This window comes from Lachnellula hyalina (genome assembly GCF_007821495.1).
Source record: "Lachnellula hyalina strain CBS 185.66 chromosome Unknown contig00109, whole genome shotgun sequence".
NCBI classification, from domain to species: domain Eukaryota; kingdom Fungi; phylum Ascomycota; class Leotiomycetes; order Helotiales; family Lachnaceae; genus Lachnellula; species Lachnellula hyalina.
In genome coordinates, this window is record NW_022157223.1 from 27250 (window position 1) to 44083 (window position 16834).

The 16834-nt window shown below is 47.6% G+C and overlaps 3 protein-coding genes across 3 annotated transcripts; 1 reads left to right on the top strand and 2 right to left on the bottom strand.

Moving 5' to 3' along the window:
• Positions 1-1649: 1649 nt before the first annotated feature.
• On the bottom strand, positions 1650-2460 carry rpl13 (60S ribosomal protein; the record flags this gene model as incomplete). The annotated part of the gene is made up of 4 exons (XM_031151379.1): positions 1650-2054; positions 2108-2266; positions 2324-2370; positions 2424-2460. The coding sequence occupies 4 exons, from the start codon at positions 2458-2460 to the stop codon at positions 1650-1652; spliced, it is 648 nt and encodes a 215-aa protein (XP_031003821.1).
• A 1351-nt stretch (positions 2461-3811) lies between these two features.
• LHYA1_G006442 (2,3-dihydroxybenzoate decarboxylase) lies at positions 3812-4885 on the top strand (the record flags this gene model as incomplete). Its single annotated transcript, XM_031151380.1, has 1 exon — positions 3812-4885. The coding sequence occupies one exon, from the start codon at positions 3812-3814 to the stop codon at positions 4883-4885; it is 1074 nt and encodes a 357-aa protein (XP_031003819.1).
• A 4438-nt stretch (positions 4886-9323) lies between these two features.
• Positions 9324-16809, bottom strand: tor2 (Serine/threonine-protein kinase; the record flags this gene model as incomplete). The annotated part of the gene is made up of 5 exons (XM_031151381.1): positions 9324-9761; positions 9811-13065; positions 13117-15631; positions 15682-16657; positions 16686-16809. 5 exons carry the CDS (start codon positions 16807-16809, stop codon positions 9324-9326), a joined length of 7308 nt encoding a protein of 2435 aa, XP_031003820.1.
• Positions 16810-16834: the final 25 nt, after the last annotated feature.

A 16834-nucleotide genomic window follows, 5' to 3' on the forward strand; every position in this document is an offset into this window, starting at 1 on the left:
TCTCGGGGTTGTTTACGCCGCAACCCATCGTAGCCTTTCTGCGATGCATAAGAGGCATATGATTGTAGTTGTAATAAGTGGCAACCCTTGTGTCATGGAGAATCTCGTATCCGCAGCTGTTGCACTTTCCGCTAAAGCCTTTTCCTCCATGGTTCGGGCAACTTGACATCGTATTCGTTGCGCTATGAAGGTCTTGCTGGGGAATAATCGAAAATAAGCAACGTGAACTATATATGCAGTTCAGTAAACACCCTTTCTGTGAAGGAGTTTCTACTATTGAAGATTAAATAGATGAGATAAGGTACCTTCCAGATTCTATTTGAACTATAAGAGAGACTCCAAGGAAATGCTAGCTGCCAATGTAGAAGACGAGGGAGCAAAAGTCGAGCAAATTGGAGGATTTGAGAAGTCAAGCGGAGGAAGTAGATACCATGACCGTTGCTGTATTAATGGAGGATACCCGCTCTTCCATTGATGTTGTATGTGTGCAATTGAGAACGCAAGGTAATTCGTAAACTGTAAAGAGAACCGAAGCGTAGAAGACTGATTGCAACCTTGAGCCAGGAACTAGTTTATCCCAGCCTATTTCTCCCGCAACTGCTGCGAGATCCACGGCATTGTTTCGTCCAAGGCTTTGGGCGAGATAGTCTTAAAATGATGAGAGATGCAATGATATTGAAAAGACATGACCCGCTCATAGACAGCGTCTCTGTGACCTCCTTGTAAGCATGGCAAGACAGTGAGCTACCAATGAGTCCTTTAAGAGACCAGCCCTTCAGAGGATAGCATAGATCGGTGCAAATTAAGACTTATACCGGAGGCCAATGCCCGTGTTGTAGTTACAAGAGTAGCACTGTCCCGTGTAGCCTGTGGCGTTGCATCTAGGGCATGGTGGAGGTGGATTAGTCTTGGATGGAGGTTGACTCTTGGACGGAGGTTGGGTTTTGGAAGGAGGTGCAGCTTTGGGAGGAGGTTGCTGTGTTGAGGGAGGTTGGGCTTTAGAAGAAGGCTGTTGAGTGTTTGCGCTGGAGGGCTGGCCTGAGGAGGATGAGTTGTCCATGATTGCCTCGTGACTTGGTGATGGTTCTCTTGCTTTCGACTTGGGTTCTTGGAGTTGGAGAAGTATACGGTGTTGCTTATATGCTTCAATTGACAGAGCTGGGTGGAGGTTGAAAGTTTGTGGTTTCTGTTTCGTTTCTGCCGAGACTTGAGTCGAAATATGAGTTCGCTTGGTCGAGACAACTAACGAGTCATCAGCCTTCCATTCACAGTCGAGTACCTAACAGTATCCGACAACGAAATCTCAATTAACGGGGGAAAACGTGCATAGGACAGTCATATATGAAATGCTTAGTATGCTACTGTTCGACGGATCTTGGCCTCAAATGTCACATTTCCTTCAGCGATAGATCGCCAAAGAGACATATTAGTGTAGAACTGGCGCATAACAACCCCTGCTGAAAATGAAAACACACAAGGGCTCACACCTAGAGCACAGTCACAACATGAGAGACAAACAAGTTGTGCAATGTCGCTTGCATTCATGAAAGTACACTTAAGCAATCCTCTAAAGTTGCCAATGCATGTATCTCCATCCATCCAGAGCAACCGGCGCAGAAATCAAAGACCCATTTTCAGACTACGCCCGTTTATTTCTTAGCAGCAGCAGCCTCATCAGCCTTCTCCTTCGCCCGCTTCTCACGCTTGCCGGCGTTTCTCGCTTCGCTTCTAGCTTCTCTCAACTTCTTGTAAGCACCACCCTCAGTTGCCGATGGCACGTCACCCTTCTTAATCTCGCTGAATCCTGACTCGGTGTTGGCGATTGGAAGAGCAGCCTTGAAGCTGGCAACAGTGTTCTTGACACCAGCAACTTCCTCCTTGGATGCATCACCAGACTTGTGCTTGCCCAACTTGCGGGGGAAGAGGATGAGACGAGCTCTGTAGGCCTTTAGACGGTCGACGTTGACGGCAAGGGATTCGGTGGAGAGGTTTTGGCGGCGGGGGTCGACGGAGATACCGATTGTGGGCGCAAGCTTGCGGGGGATACCAGCTTCCTATGTAGTGTCAGAACACAGTTTTTTCTTTCCAGATATCCTGCAAATCCTACCTTCAGCTCAGTCAAGGTGAAACCACGTCCAGCTCGTACACGGCGGTTGTACTTGATTGTTGGGCATCGGACGATGGGTCTCAATTTATCGACTGGGCGGGGTGCGACAGCTGCTGCCTTTGAGAGACGGGCATTGCGGCGTCTAAGCTTGCGACCGGGCTGTATGCTGTGTTAGAATCTCCTCCGCGATTGCTGGTACTGTCTGTATGAAATTACCTGGTCGAAGTGAACGCGGACTCGTCGCTGCCAATCCTTGCGGAAATCTGGTTCCTGTCAGTACTGTTTATATCGTCGCTAGGTAAGGACTAGAGCATACGGTTGTGCGGGATCTGCTGGTTGTGCTTGATCGCCATTTTGTCGTGGATGCGATCGGTTTTGTCGTCGTCGTGATTAAGAGTCTTTGGAACTTCTCAAAAAAGCTGGTGTGCGGCCTCGCTTAGCTTAGGAAAAGTCCAAATGGTATGTCCACGTGATATTTGCCTCGAACTTCTTCCTCGCTTTTCATTGGCTAGCTCTATTTAGCAGTTTGCTCTAAGAACATTGTGCTGACACATCATTTGAGACCCCTTGCTGGCCCTTCTCACAGGTATAAAGGCTCCCTCCCCGCCCTCCACCAGATCTTTTTTTCTTCATACTTACCTTCTTGAAGCTTTTCCTAGATCATGAATTAGGGAGCTACGATACAAAACCTCCATTGCACAACGGGGAGTTGCGAATCGTTCAATTGGTTTCGGCCACTTGTTCGGGGGAATTTTTGATTGCATCCTACGGCTTGTCCGTTACCATCTTTTCATTGTGCTTGTCGCTTCGCGCGATGGTATGAAGAAGAGTAATAAATAGCTTCTGAGATCTATGCTTTTGTGACGGTCGACCAACCACTCGTGTGCCCTACGGTCTGCCAGACGTTCTCCATGGGCGATGTTCTCGCCATGATTGTGGACAACTCAAAGGTGCCAGAGCATCGTCTGCTCCAAACCCCGCAATCATTCCGTGAAGCTATTCCGAGATGTGTCCTCGTCACCGCCTGCGTCAATGTATGCTCCGCATCGGCAGGCAGCGCCTCACTAATAACTGGCAATAGAGTTCAACATAGCTTCGACATTCTCTGCGCGCTTTGCTCCCGCCTAGCTAATATCACCGTCGTCGGTCTGCATTCTGCACGTTACAACTTGAGACGAAAGACTGGATATTTCGCCGTTTTGCGCATATCTGGATCGGACGGGAATTTCAACAGATATACAGCCCGCTATACCCGAAAATCATCTTGCTTCCATCAGTGGCTATCCTTGAATATCCGGAGAGCCTTACTCGAGTACAGTACTGACATCTGAGCTCTAGCGGAACGGAGTTTTCGGTGTGGGGCATGTGGGCCGCTCGGTCAGGGGTATTTCGGTAAAATGTATCTGATGATTCTGATGCGACTACACTTCAAGATGTGAGCTAGACATCAAAGTTTACGCATCACCTTGCATGATGGCAGTGGAAGCACGGTGTGGTCCTTGAGCACCGCTGTGGTATCTTCGGATCATCGCTTGGAGAAGACTGATCATGGAACATCTATAAAGATGTCAATGAATCTTCCCTTTTGCAGGATGTATAGCATCTCAAGCATCTCAAGCATCTCAAGCAGCCCTACAATCCAATATATCAATCACAGCAACAATCACAGCAACATCAATCTCCATCCATACAAAATCCTACAACATGGCTCCAAGATTTAGCATGGTTCCGACCAAAATGCCTCTTCTCGGCAAGATCACTCTCGAGGAAGCTTTCCAGCCCCCTTTCAACATGGAGGCAGCCACTGGTACCAACATCGACATGTACGTCTACAAAGAGCGCGCCCCCGAGTACCTGTCGGGCATTGTCAACATCAAGGACCGCGTCATGGAAGCCCGCACAACTGGCGTCGGCTACACTGTCTGCTCTCTTACTGTGCCTGGCGTTCAGGGTGAAACAGACCCCGCCACCGCCGAAGCCTTTGCTACTCGCTCCAACAACTGGATTGCCGATCAGATCAAAGCGTATCCCACCGAACTGGGTGCTTTTGGAGCCGTCTCTATGCACAACCCCAAGCAGGCCGCGGTCGAGATGACCCGATGCATCAAAGAGCTTGGCTTTTGTGGCATCATGGTCAACAACTGGCAGCAAGCCGTCAATGATAAAGGCGAGCGCACGCTTCTGCTCTACGACCGCCCCGAGTACGATGTATTCTGGTCCACTCTCGAGGAGCTCGATGTCCCGCTCTACCTCCACCCTTCGGCCCCCGAAGCTCAGATATTAGACCTCCTGTACAAAGACCATCCCTACCTGATCGGCCCGCCCTCATCCTTCGCCATCGACGTCTCAACCCACGTCATCTGCCTCATCACCAACGGAGTCTTCGACCGCCACCCAAAAGCCCAACTCATCGTCGGCCACATGGGCGAACGTATGCCCTATGACTTCGACCGCACGCACCGCTGGCTCGAACAGGTTGAGAAGCCCCGTGGAATGGCCGCCAAGAAGACTCTGTACCAGTACTTCCAGGAAAACATCTGGCTCACCACTTCTGGACAATTCTCGACGCCGGTTATGAATTATTGTGTCAATCTGGTTGGGGCAGATCGTATTTTGTTCTCGGTGGATTATCCGTATGAATCTTATCAAGACGCGTCGAATTGGTTCGATAACATGGATTTAAATACTAGGGACAAGCTGAAGATTGGGAGGGAGAACGCGAAGAAGCTTCTTAAGCTCGGCAAGTACAAGGACAGTGATGCGCCATACCATCAGTAGAGGAATGCATACCTATAGGTACTAGTTATGTTAGAAGATAATTGAAATAACTAAGACGCTAGTCGATGATTTTACTAGAAACGTATCCAAAAACCCGGGTCCTCATCATGTGACTTTTTAACATCTAATATCTATAATAGCTGATTACTGTCCATAGCTCCCTTTACTTATTGTCGGAATACCAATTATCGCGAAGAACTACCTTAGGGACAGCGTACGGTCTTGACAGCAGTCTTTGAGTAATGCTAGCGTAGAGCTGTAAGCTGGATCGGAGCACTGACTAGGCCGATGTTAATCATTTTATAGCTTATATTATAGAATTCCAATACATTTGATTTAAGTGGTCGTTTTGATTAAGAATGATCTCTTGATAATCCCAGCTAATCCTTGTCATTCTTGTTGAAATTGTGGTGACCAAGTAATAGAAATAAGAAGGGTATTGATCAATAAAGAAGGAAAGTGGGTTATGAGTAGGGAATCCCTAGATAAGTCCCTCCCTCGTCCTAGATTGGAAAAGCTGCACTGAATTATAACCTCTGATCCGAATAGCCTATTCAAAGGCGGCGATATCAAGTGTCGCTTCTTTTTATACTGCGCCCTCCTTCTCCCTCCCCCTCCTCTTACACTAAAATAGCTTCCGCGCTTAGCGAGCCCCTTTTACCGCCCTCCTAGCGTAGGAAGGGCGGACTACCCACAGCCCAAAGGTCAAACACAAAATAAGATAGAAGCTAATCAAACTGCAGAATTGTGTAGGTTACTAGAGATCACACTGTGAGGAGTTCTATGCGTCTTTAATACTAGTGCGAAAGGGGATAACATTTCTGAGCTGTGGGTAGAAGTATTATAATATGAAAGTAGAACGTCCTAGATAGCGTGAAAGGTATTTAAGTACTAGACTACTAGTCCTGGCTCCGCTCGATTATCCATCTCAATAGGTTCTTCTCTCCCTTTTCCTTTATCTACCTTTGGTTTCGCTTTCCACGTGCGCATGGAATCGAGAGAGGTACTTATCCAGCGCTTGCACCACGTGATGGGGAAATTATATAACCAGAATATGCCTTGCCAGACAGAAAAGCTGGGGAAACAGTTAGTCAGCTGCTCAGAAAACGTGGAAACTGATGGACGGGGTAGCTTACAACACAATCCACCACTCCGAGGGCTTGGTACGATCTCGTTTGGGCCCAAATGTGTGGAATGCGTTTGCGCGTTTCACCCATTTACTGTCAGCCTCTTCATCTTCTAGACTCAACACCTCGGCGCTTCGACTAGTTGGTTCTTTCTTTTCGGCCTCCATTCGCTGCAACATTATTGTTCTCAGCGGTTCGTAGAACTTCCAAAGATGAATGGCTAAATTATCAAGATTGAACACAATGCCATAAGTCACTGCCCCAATTAAGATCGAGGTGACTATAAAGGGAATCTTCGTTCCATGCTCCATGATGTTGGGGATTGCCCAAAGTGCCTGCCTGGTTAGTCGATGCGCGGTTCAAAGTCAAGACTTGAAAGATTTGACTTACTGCACAGAATGCTAGAGGGAGATAGAAGATGCTGACGTACGTGAGAAGTTTGACATTCTCACCTAAACGTGTAGAGGCACGGCTCTCTGCTACAGCGCTCGCATTGAATAGCTGTGGGGCCTTAGTATTAGAGAATGATAGAACATAGTCTTGGGGGACTTACCCCGTCGCGCAACATTTTCACCTCCTCGCGAGTCGCACCAAATCCCATCCGGATTCTCTTCAGAGACGCAATTGATGCGTCAATTGCGTCAATTTCCTCTACGTGTCCTCTTGTATTAGAGATGGACCCCTTGTATGGATCAAGATAGGACTCTTTAAATTCGCGCCAGTAGTTTTCGGCGTGTTCGATCACATTTTCAAAATCTTTAAGGCATGCTAAAATCCAAAAATATTTTCGTGAGCGAGAAAAAGAATCGTCCTCGAAAAGCAGCTGGACGAATTCATCGCCTTGGAGAATTGTAGCGTCTTCAGATAGAAGGTCGTTGACATATCTATTAATTTCCGTCCATTTGTCTTCGACGTCTATTACCAGAACTCGAATTTTAAATAGCGTTGCCTCTAACATAGATAGGTTGATCCCACCGGAGTAGAAACCTTGATAAGATTTTGACGGTCCCACAAAGACCATAGTCCAATAAGGCGAATGGAGCGCTTGTGTTGAAATATTAAAACCGGAGTAAAATATGGGAGGAGCTTCAAATAAAATCTAGTGATAATTGGGTTAGCACATCTACTAGCGGTATTGAAAGATGCGTGAGGCTCACACAAAATGCGCCATAACGAAGCTGCCTTTTCTTTCCGTCTCCATATAGATTGCCAGGTAACCACGATCTTTCATTGGGGTAGGTCTGGTGTGGCTTGTTTTCCGCATCGGCGGAATATGGTAGAATCTCGAAGAAAGGTAAAGCGAATATAATGCTGCATCGATGATCCAAAGCGGATGTGTTTGTCGCTATCTGCCAGAGTAGAGAAGGATTCGTCGTTGGCTTAGAAGCCAACTTATCATAAAACCACAGAAGCATCCATGGATTACTTGGCCATGCAAAGAACTCACCTTGTCTTGAAGAGGCTCCCTGAAGTACACTGCCAAAACAGGTCAGAGAGTCGGAGACAAAATGTAAGATCTAGGATCACACATAAGAAATGCGGGTTCTAAAAGAGTTTGGTTGCAAAGGGACTTACATCTGTCTCTTCCAAGGCGCAATATGAAACTGCTCATTGTGAATCGCTGCTGGCACCAAGAATAGTTAGCGCTCCGTAGCTTGGCCTGCTTATCTCGTACAGTATTTTACGGCCCTTCCCATCATGAACTCATGATCTCTTCTCTATGCTTCCTTATGCAGGACACAAAAAGCAGCACATTTTTAATATTCCATGCCGCCTGATACATTATTAATTACTGCATATTTTCTGTCTCGCGCAAGGCTTCTTCGAGTACCGGCTATTTGTGGAGAAGACTGTAAAACACCTTAGGCATTATATAATAAACAGACAACCTTTTAATATTTTATGTTCAACAAAGTCAGTTCGGGCAAACCATTTTTCAGTAAGAGCGTTGGTGTGTTGGTCGAAACCTGCAGTATCAAAGCTGTCTTCGGGTTGATGACCTGGTTCGTGACGGTGCAGTGAGTAACTTTTTGTATTCTTCCAACGCCCCGTAGAATCCAAAAATATGTCCTCGATCCAGAAATCGCCACCCGATCCTACTAGATCTTCTTGAAGCTTTCGGAAATCCTTAATTTCGTATTTCCGGATTTGATATCGGGCTAGATTCTGCTTCGTGAAATTAAGTCCTATGCGTCCATCGGAAGGAACCTCCCAGACATTGCCTAGCTCCTCTCTGAGGGACGCATCGACTTCGGAAGCACTTTGGTCCACCACTTCGGCTGTGCTGGGATTGTATGGCAAGATTTTCAAATGTTCTCTCCACACGGTTGGGTCTCTAGTAGTCGGCTCGCTGCTTTCGGGCTCAATGGTCTCCTCAGGCCTGGGATCTATTGGTGATTTTGTGGTAGCTGATTGACAGAAAACATTAGTTACAGATACCGATTAACGATTGCTAGCAACCAATCGGAATCATCTTCACCTTGAAGCGCTTGCTTCTCGATATTCGCTAATCTCGCACCGTGATTCTTGAGCTGCGTATCAACACTCTCCATAAGGGTTCGAATACCCTTTAGCACGTTCAATGTCTCCTGGTTGCTACCCACAGACTCAGAAGCCACCTTGGTTTGGGTTTCTCTTGAAGCTTCTTCTATGTTGGCCATGATGACTTTGAGATGAGATGATGGATGGGCTCGTTGAATAACTGCGTAGAAGTTTGTTGGAGAGGAAGATTTGGGAAGGCTGCAGCTGAGAATTTTGATTTATCCTGTATTACACCAGCCTTGAGCTCAGCGCTAAGAGGTGAAGATCTTTCCCACTTGTGGCAACATATAGCAAGCTGACATACTTCGGGTCCACTTTTACGGGGATACCCTTGATTTAGTGGATTAGCCGTCTTTTGGCTGATCTTCCGATCGCCTTGGTACTGAAAAGGGATACCACGCGCGCTACGTGACAGTAGGCTCAAATTTGATTCGACAACTAGTACTTCGAGAAACGAAAGAACTGCGAAAGTAGATACTGAAATGCCCCACTTGGGGAAGACGGTCTTTCACGCAAACAAATCATCCAGCATGGCTATTTTTTAGCCAAGTGACATGCACAAGGACTATATATATTGATCAACCTACTGCGCCTCCCAACTACCGAACACAAGGGCCTCGATTTAGATGACCCAGTATGCATCCATGAACTCTACATTTACAGTTGTATACAGTCTCTAGCGCCTATGAATGCTGCCACCAGATCCTCAAAGTAGCATCGCTCAAACGCCGCACAGCCGTTCCATCATGAAAAGGAAATCTATTAGCCCATTACCAGAAACTACACCAGCCAATGTAGTGCTGGCACAGATTCTCGAACTTCGTCGCCTCGGTCAATAACTTGTCAACCTGCACGATGTATGACAATTCTTCTTCAGGTTTGAAGTCTCGTCCTACCAACTTCTCCTTCACTCTGTTCAGAACTTGCATTGCTCGTTCGTTCTGCGTCTCTGCCATTTCAGGATCGATTCCCATGTTTCCTGCTGCTGTGGAGTTCGTTCTTCCGCGTGGTCGGGATGATGGCGGTCCGCCAGGAGCTGCTATTGGATCTTGAGCCATGAGAGCCGTGGGTGGAATCTCTGCATCCATGATTGAAGGCCGTCGGTCCCGTGCTGCCATGAGAGAGTCACGTTGTTCGGAGCGGAAATTTGGACCAGCTGGTGAGGTGTCGCCAGTGAGACGCCAATTGAGGAGCGGGTCGTGGATGAACTGTATATTTGTTAGTAAACGATCGCTACAAGTTCAGGCAAAATCTTACAGCTTCAAGAACAGCCATCAAAGACTCCTTGTTGTCACGCAACACTCTCATGACGTTCTCACAAGTGATTCTGAAACTTCCCTCGATATTGCCAACCTCCATTGCGTAGGTCAACATTCTAGTCAATCGGAATGGTACCCGCTCTGGGTATTTCTCACGATGCATCGCGACTTCAAAGCAGTCCCCGAAATCGATGTGAATGATTTTGCCCGTCACTCTGTCCAGCATCAAATTCGAAGGATGCCGATCACCAAGACCAAGCATGTAGCCGACCATGGACATGACACCCAGAGATCGTGTGTAGTTCGTTCGTCGTTCGAGCCAAGCTTCGGAGCTCTTGCTCTTGAGCCACAAAACTCGGTAGAGATCTTGACCAGTAGTGTTGTCTAACGCATATCCGAACACTTCAACCTTTTGCATCAGAGTCAAATTATCGTAATCAGGAGCCATTTGCAGCATAATGCGATGTTCAATATTGAGCAGAATTTTGCGGCTTTCTCTGTACTCGCGAATGAGGACGTGCAAAGTGTCACTGTTTGGAACCCATCCCAGAAGACCAGAGCTCGGTGACAGCGGAATAGCAGGATATCTCTGAATATTCAAGTGTCTCTTATAGGACTCCGAATCGCCATGTAGGAGAGTATTGCAAAGGCCAAACAATTGCATTACACGTTCATCCTGGCGGATATCTTCATGCCCTTTGAGAAGGAACGCGTAAGGTTTACCGTCGCTTCCATTCAAGCTCAGCTTTCGTGGCCGCTGTTTTGATGAGATGACACTGAAATTCGTCTCAAAGTTTAGGATGCGAACAATTGGCTTGCCACTTTGATATGTGCCAGGAACAGCCAAATCCAAATCTCGAGCATGAAGTAGCTTGGGAGAGACGTAAGCTAGCTCCAGATTATTAAGCTGGGGTAGTTGACGTGCAATCCTCTTGAAAACTTGGTAGTAGAGATCCCAAGCAGAGTTAATTTCACCGACATCTCCTGATTGCCGGTACGCATTGCACCATTCCCGAGCTTCCTGGAGATCACGGCCGAAAGTTTGGGCAAATGAGATTTCTCTGAGTGTCTCGGGTCCCAGGTCAAGCATGTCATGAAGTGGTTTCAACGTCTGGAACATGCCCTCGATGTTGCGGTCACCAAAATAGAGTCTCGATGCCTCCTCAAGTCCCTCATGCCAAAGTTCGTGCCATAGTACTGCAACGCGGATAAGCTCGTGACTTACAACGTCTGCTTGTTCAACGAGTCTTGCGCTGTGCTGACGCATACTGTCCATAATCTGTACAGCAGCTTGTGAGCGCTGTTTTGATCGGCGATCGTCGGAGCTTGACTTCATCGCTACAGTCAGAGGGTAGACGAGAGCTTGTGGATGAGCCCTGCCAACATCTGCCAGTAAATTATGAATCGATTGACGAACGCGTTGGTTAGGTTGATTGATCCTGGCGATGAGTTGAGGAATGACTTCCAGCCAGGTGTCGACACTGACAGAAGCGAAACCTTCCGTAACGGCTGCATTAACATCTGCACTTCCACCATGGGCAAACCACAAGGTCAGAAGTCGCAAGGTATCTTGCAAAGAGCTTCCCTCCGAGAGGGAAATGGACTTGAAAAAGCCACGAACAGCAGGTACGACGTGGTCGACCTGAACATTTGCAGGGATGACTAGACTGCGGCTATCTCGATCTATTCGATTGGTATAAGCTTGGACGATCTCGAAATTCGCAAGAGCCCATGCATGCCAAGCCTTGTACCAACTAGGATCGAAATGAGTAGCGGCGCGGTAGGAAGAAAGAACGTCCTCAACATGGTCATGTTGCCAGTCGCCTTTCTTTTGGGCAACTTGCCATTCGCCCTGCTTTAGGCAACATCTGGCCAGAAGCTTCGTATGTTCAGCCAAGGCCTTTGGGTTCAAAATTGGGCTTGCGGAACCTCCCATGTTGTTGTGAGGGTAGCCGTTCGTGAGGAGACCCGCGTTGCCATTGAAATGATCGTTGACACCATTCATACCTTGGGCACTCATCTGAGCGGCATCCAACCGGTCCGCCATTTCTGTTGTCAAATCTCTCAATGCTGCCAAGGCCGGGGCTTTCTTCCCTGCCGCCCAATGGTACTTGAGAACAGCATATTGAACGTGAGCCGGTACATTTTTTGTGCGACGCCCATTCTGGTGGAGATCGCCATCAGCATTTGGTAGCATCATGTTCAAGCTCTCATCACTCCCAATGAGACTCTTCAGAGACTGTTCTGCGAGACCCATTCGCCCCGAGTTTCTACAAAGATTTGCAAACTTGATTTCCATCTGCATGTTCTCTTTAGGGGAGATGACCAAAGCACGCAGCTTTAGCATTCTTTGCCAGACTTCCACGTTTCTCTGGCAGCCGAGAAGACGCTTTTCCCATGTGTGTCGTAGCGTTTCTTGCTTGACTGGGTTGTTGTTGCTTTGCTTATAGACAATAAGTTCTTCCAGCTCGGCAAGCATTTGTACCCGAACCACAACGGTATAAGCTCTGTTATACGACTCGCTAACCAACGCACTCAATTCCGTATCGAGGCCTTCTCTAACTTTCTGTACGTAGAGAGCGGCTTCTCGGAACTGATTACGGTGCAAAGCAAGGATGGCACCGAAAAATGATCGATCCGGTGTGTTTGGCTTCATAACACTCAAATAGTCGTCCATCAAATCCCATTGTCTCAGTCCCCAAGCGGCGGCCGTAGCCAAAGGAGCAATTGCTCTCTTGACATCGAGGGTTGAGGTATGCCAATGATCCTGAGCTAACGTCGAGAGCGATTCCCATTCTCCCAGCGCATGCAGACATCTCATCTTGCCCATGATTACTTCAACTTTCTCAGTACCGCCGAGCTCTTGCTCACGTTTCTTGTAGAAGTCGAGGGCCTCCTCCCAACGCTCAAGCTTCTCGAACCAGGTCTCGCGCAAGATGATACCGTCCTTAAATGTTTGGGCCTTGCGTAAAATACCAATAGCTGCATCATATTGCTGGAGCTGATTATTGATCTGTATCAGTGCCTCGACAGCTCCACCGGATTGGTCCTGGATAAATTCCAATTCCTTGTAATGCAAAGCCTTGGCCCAAGCATGGCACCTACCAGCTTCACGTCCCAAAACTCGGATATCAATAGGTAGAGCTTTATCGTCGTGCTCCATGAATTCTGCCAGATTAAGCAAGATACCAAGAAGCTCTGGCGGAACCTGGGGTGACTTGATGGCAAGCTCAATGTTCTGGATCAGGTCATCCTGCGACACTATTAGCATTTGTCTGATGGGTCCTTTATATGGTAAACTAACCTGATATGGTTCAAATAGATCATTCCAGCAAGACACGAACGCCGAATTGAACAGCTCCCTTGCAAGCGGGGGATACACGCTTGCTAACGATGCACACGCTCTGAGGGCATGGTTAGGTGACTCAGTCAAAACGGTCAAGCTGATACGTCGCATCCATTCTTGCCAATCCTCCTTTGTAGATTTACCAGCGGCATCCCATGCAGCTTTCAAATGAACTGGATTAGAGTCAAGTTTCTTGTTAGACGGTTCTATAGAGGCACTATCGTCATTTTGATAGCGGTAACGGTCATCGGCGTTGAGGTCTTGTGGAAGGACCTCTCCTTTTTGAAGTTTGGCAACTAAGAGTTCATAGTTCTGGTGCTGGATTTGGTTTGCAGCAAGCACCTTGTTGATCGTTGAGGCAAAGTGAAGATAGTCTTTGCCAAGTTGAAAAATCAGAGCACACAGAGTGTCGAGGGCTGCAATGCGCAACGATGGATCATTACCCCCTAGTACTCTCGCCAATGGATGTATGATTTTGGACGCGTAATCATTCAAATTGACTTGCCGCGAAATCTTGCCAATGGTGTCTATTGCGGATTTTCGAATAAATGAAGGCTGTTGTGGCTTCTCGAAAACACTAACGATGACGGGAATAATGAGGTGCATATATTCCTCCGCACTAGAGCCAAAAATCAGGAATGCGTGTAGAACTCGCTCGGAAGGCAAGCGTCTTGTCGAGGTATCCTTTTCAAGTACACCAAGCATGAGTGGCAAGAGGCCTGCAAGATAGATCTTGAACTCTCCTTCCAGTGACCGTGAAATTGCTTCCACAAGTTGAAGAATATTTGCTTGTAAGCTGGGCGACACATTCCAATACTCCTGCAAGACAGTTACGATATCTGGAAGATAGTTCCTGATATGCTGCTTGACTATGGTTACCAATATGCTTAGGTTACTGAAGTAGGATTCGAGTCTAGTCGAAGGAGAGCTCCGAATAACCGCTAAGAAGGCGGGGATAATTTTGTCCAGGAAGGGAACACACTCCATGTTAAGTGTTCTGAAAATTTGCATGATGGCCTCAACGACCACGGCATGATGCTGAACAAGGGATGGGTCCTTCAGAATTTGGAGCAAAGCATTTATGACGACCGTCGGGAAGTACTCCTTGTTTGAGGGGGTAAGTCCTGTCATCATAAGTGAAATGTCCGTTGTCTGATTCGATTCGAGACGTAGCTGCATCTCGGGCGACCTCTCTTCGACTTGTTGGTGTTTATAGGGATCAAGGGCCCCAAGGATACCCAGAAGTTTGATGGTTTCTTGGCGAAGCGGTCCTCGTTGAGGCTCTGTCCGGATGATACCTTGGAGAATTTCGAGCAGTGAGGGGTAATCTAGGTAAGGCTTGATGACATAGCCGGAATTGCTGGCCAATTGACCCAGGGTTCGCAGGGCAGCTTCACGTTTCGCAGACGAGCTCTGATCTTGCAACGCTTCAATGATGATCGGCATGAGTTTGTCGATATATGGAAGCATATCCTCTCCTCCGACGGTTGCTAGATCACCAATAGCCTTCAAGATTGTCGAAGCAACTGCAGGACTTGGATCTTGGGCTTTTGGGAGTAAAACAGAGATCATCGGGTCCACGTAAGGCTTTATCAATCTTTGGGAGTTCTGCACCAAAAGACTTAATAATTTTGCGCTTTCCTCCTTATTTCTCGCCACATCAGAAAATTCCAGCTCCGTAAGCATTTGAATGAGTACTTTGCGTAAAGAGGGAATTACATATGCTGGGTTGACGTGTGTCAAGCGACCGATGATAGCAATTGCTACTTCTCTTATGGCGAAGACTTCGTCGTGGAGGGCAAAAAACAGAGTTCGAATGTTTTCAGCCTTAGCAAGATGCCGATCGAAGCGCTCGTCTAGAGCCGCAAGTACAGTTCGTCGGATACTTGCGTCAGGATCCGCAACTCCGACAGTAAGCAGTTTCTCGATGACTTCGCTAACAACCTGGATTGCATGATGGCTGGTCTGGTTGACAATTGGGTCTCTGACATACAGTTGGCAACAAGTCAATGCTGCCGCCTCGCGGATATCTGGGTTCTCGTCCTCCACATATTTTATAGCAACATCACGGACGAACTCATTCAACACGTGACCTGAGAAATCGAAGCTGCCTAGAGTGTTCAAGGCAAGCTTAATCTCCGCTTGCCTGTGCTCGTATGCCTGAGGGTCTTTCGAGTCCTTGGGAACAACAGGAGCTGCCGCAATGCTATTTGGAGTAGGTGCGCCTAGAGGTTTGAAAGGTTCGCCACAGAGCACTTTACTCAGCATGTCTAAAAGTCGCTCTTGGATGGTTGATTTTACTGGTGGGATATAGAATGCCATATCCACCAGAGCTTGGGTGAGTTTTGGAGTCAATTCGCAAGCAAAGATGGGATCCAAGAGGGCTTCCATGTATTTGCTGAGAGTCTGGCCAACAGCAACAGCGAGTCTGCTGATACAGTCAAAAACCGGATCTACGGTACCACTTCGTCGTCTGAAAGTTGTCAGCATCCTACTTCAAGCCATGAGAACCTAAGTACTTACGATTTGAGACTCAACCCCTCGCGGACGTATATCAGCACACCGTCTAAATATGGTGCAATTGCGCTCTTGACAGCATTTGCAATGTTTCCGATGGCTAAGAACGCATCATTTCGGTCCTTGTCCTTCTTCAGCATGCCGGAGAGGAAAACCATAAATTTATGGAGGTATGACGAGGCGAACTCCGTAGGTGAGTAATTCGCCAACTCTGGAATCAATAAGACGACAGTTCGGCGGATCTGGTAATCCCGGTGGTCTTTGTGTCGGAACACTATCTCGCAAACCTCTTGGTAGTGTTCATGCATGAACATGCCTCCTTGTTGGAGTAGCTCTTTGATTACAAGCAGTGAGCCATGGATGTATTCAACCGACGCTTGTCTCACCCCTTGGACTGCCTCCTCGTATATCTTTGACTGCCATTGCTGACGCATGTTCTGATCCCTCTCTCTGATGATTTGGAAGCAGGCACTGATAGCCTCGGCTGCTGTCTGTCGGATGAGCAGTCGTTGATCGCGTAGTCCAACCCATATCTGATCAAATATGAGGCTCACAAATCCATATACAAGAGTAGGGGCGTTGCGGGCAAGTTCTCTCAGCACAAGAACTGCACTGTATCGTCGTTCTTCAACACGGTCCGACTGCAGCCACTCCAACGCCGTTTTGATCTCCGCTTCCACGAGATCTGATATAAGTGAGCCTCCAGGTCTACAAATTTTTCCTAGTGCCACAGCAGCCGGTTGCATAGGCACCAGATCTTTCCCTCTCAGTACGGTTCGCAGTGACTGTGTAAATCGGGTTGTCTTCTGTCCCACATCAACGCCATCGAAATCAATGAGCGCGTCGAGCGCATGGATGCCACCAAGACGGTCGGCAGGGTCGTTGCCATGACTTATAAGTTGTGTAATTCGCTGATTCACGAGATTGTATAATTCCTGGAATCGTTCCTGGGGTAGGTCTTGTGTGTCGTCAGAGTTTAGTTCTAATATTGGGAGCCTCGTTCTACTCACCTCTTGAGGAGACTATCACCAGATCTCTCAGTTCTAGAGCAGCTCTCTTGCGTGTCTCATCATTGTTACTACTCTCACCGTCAGTATTTGCGTCCAGGATCCAGGCTAGAGGTTTGAGGGGCATACCGTGAGCGTAAGTCTCCCACAAT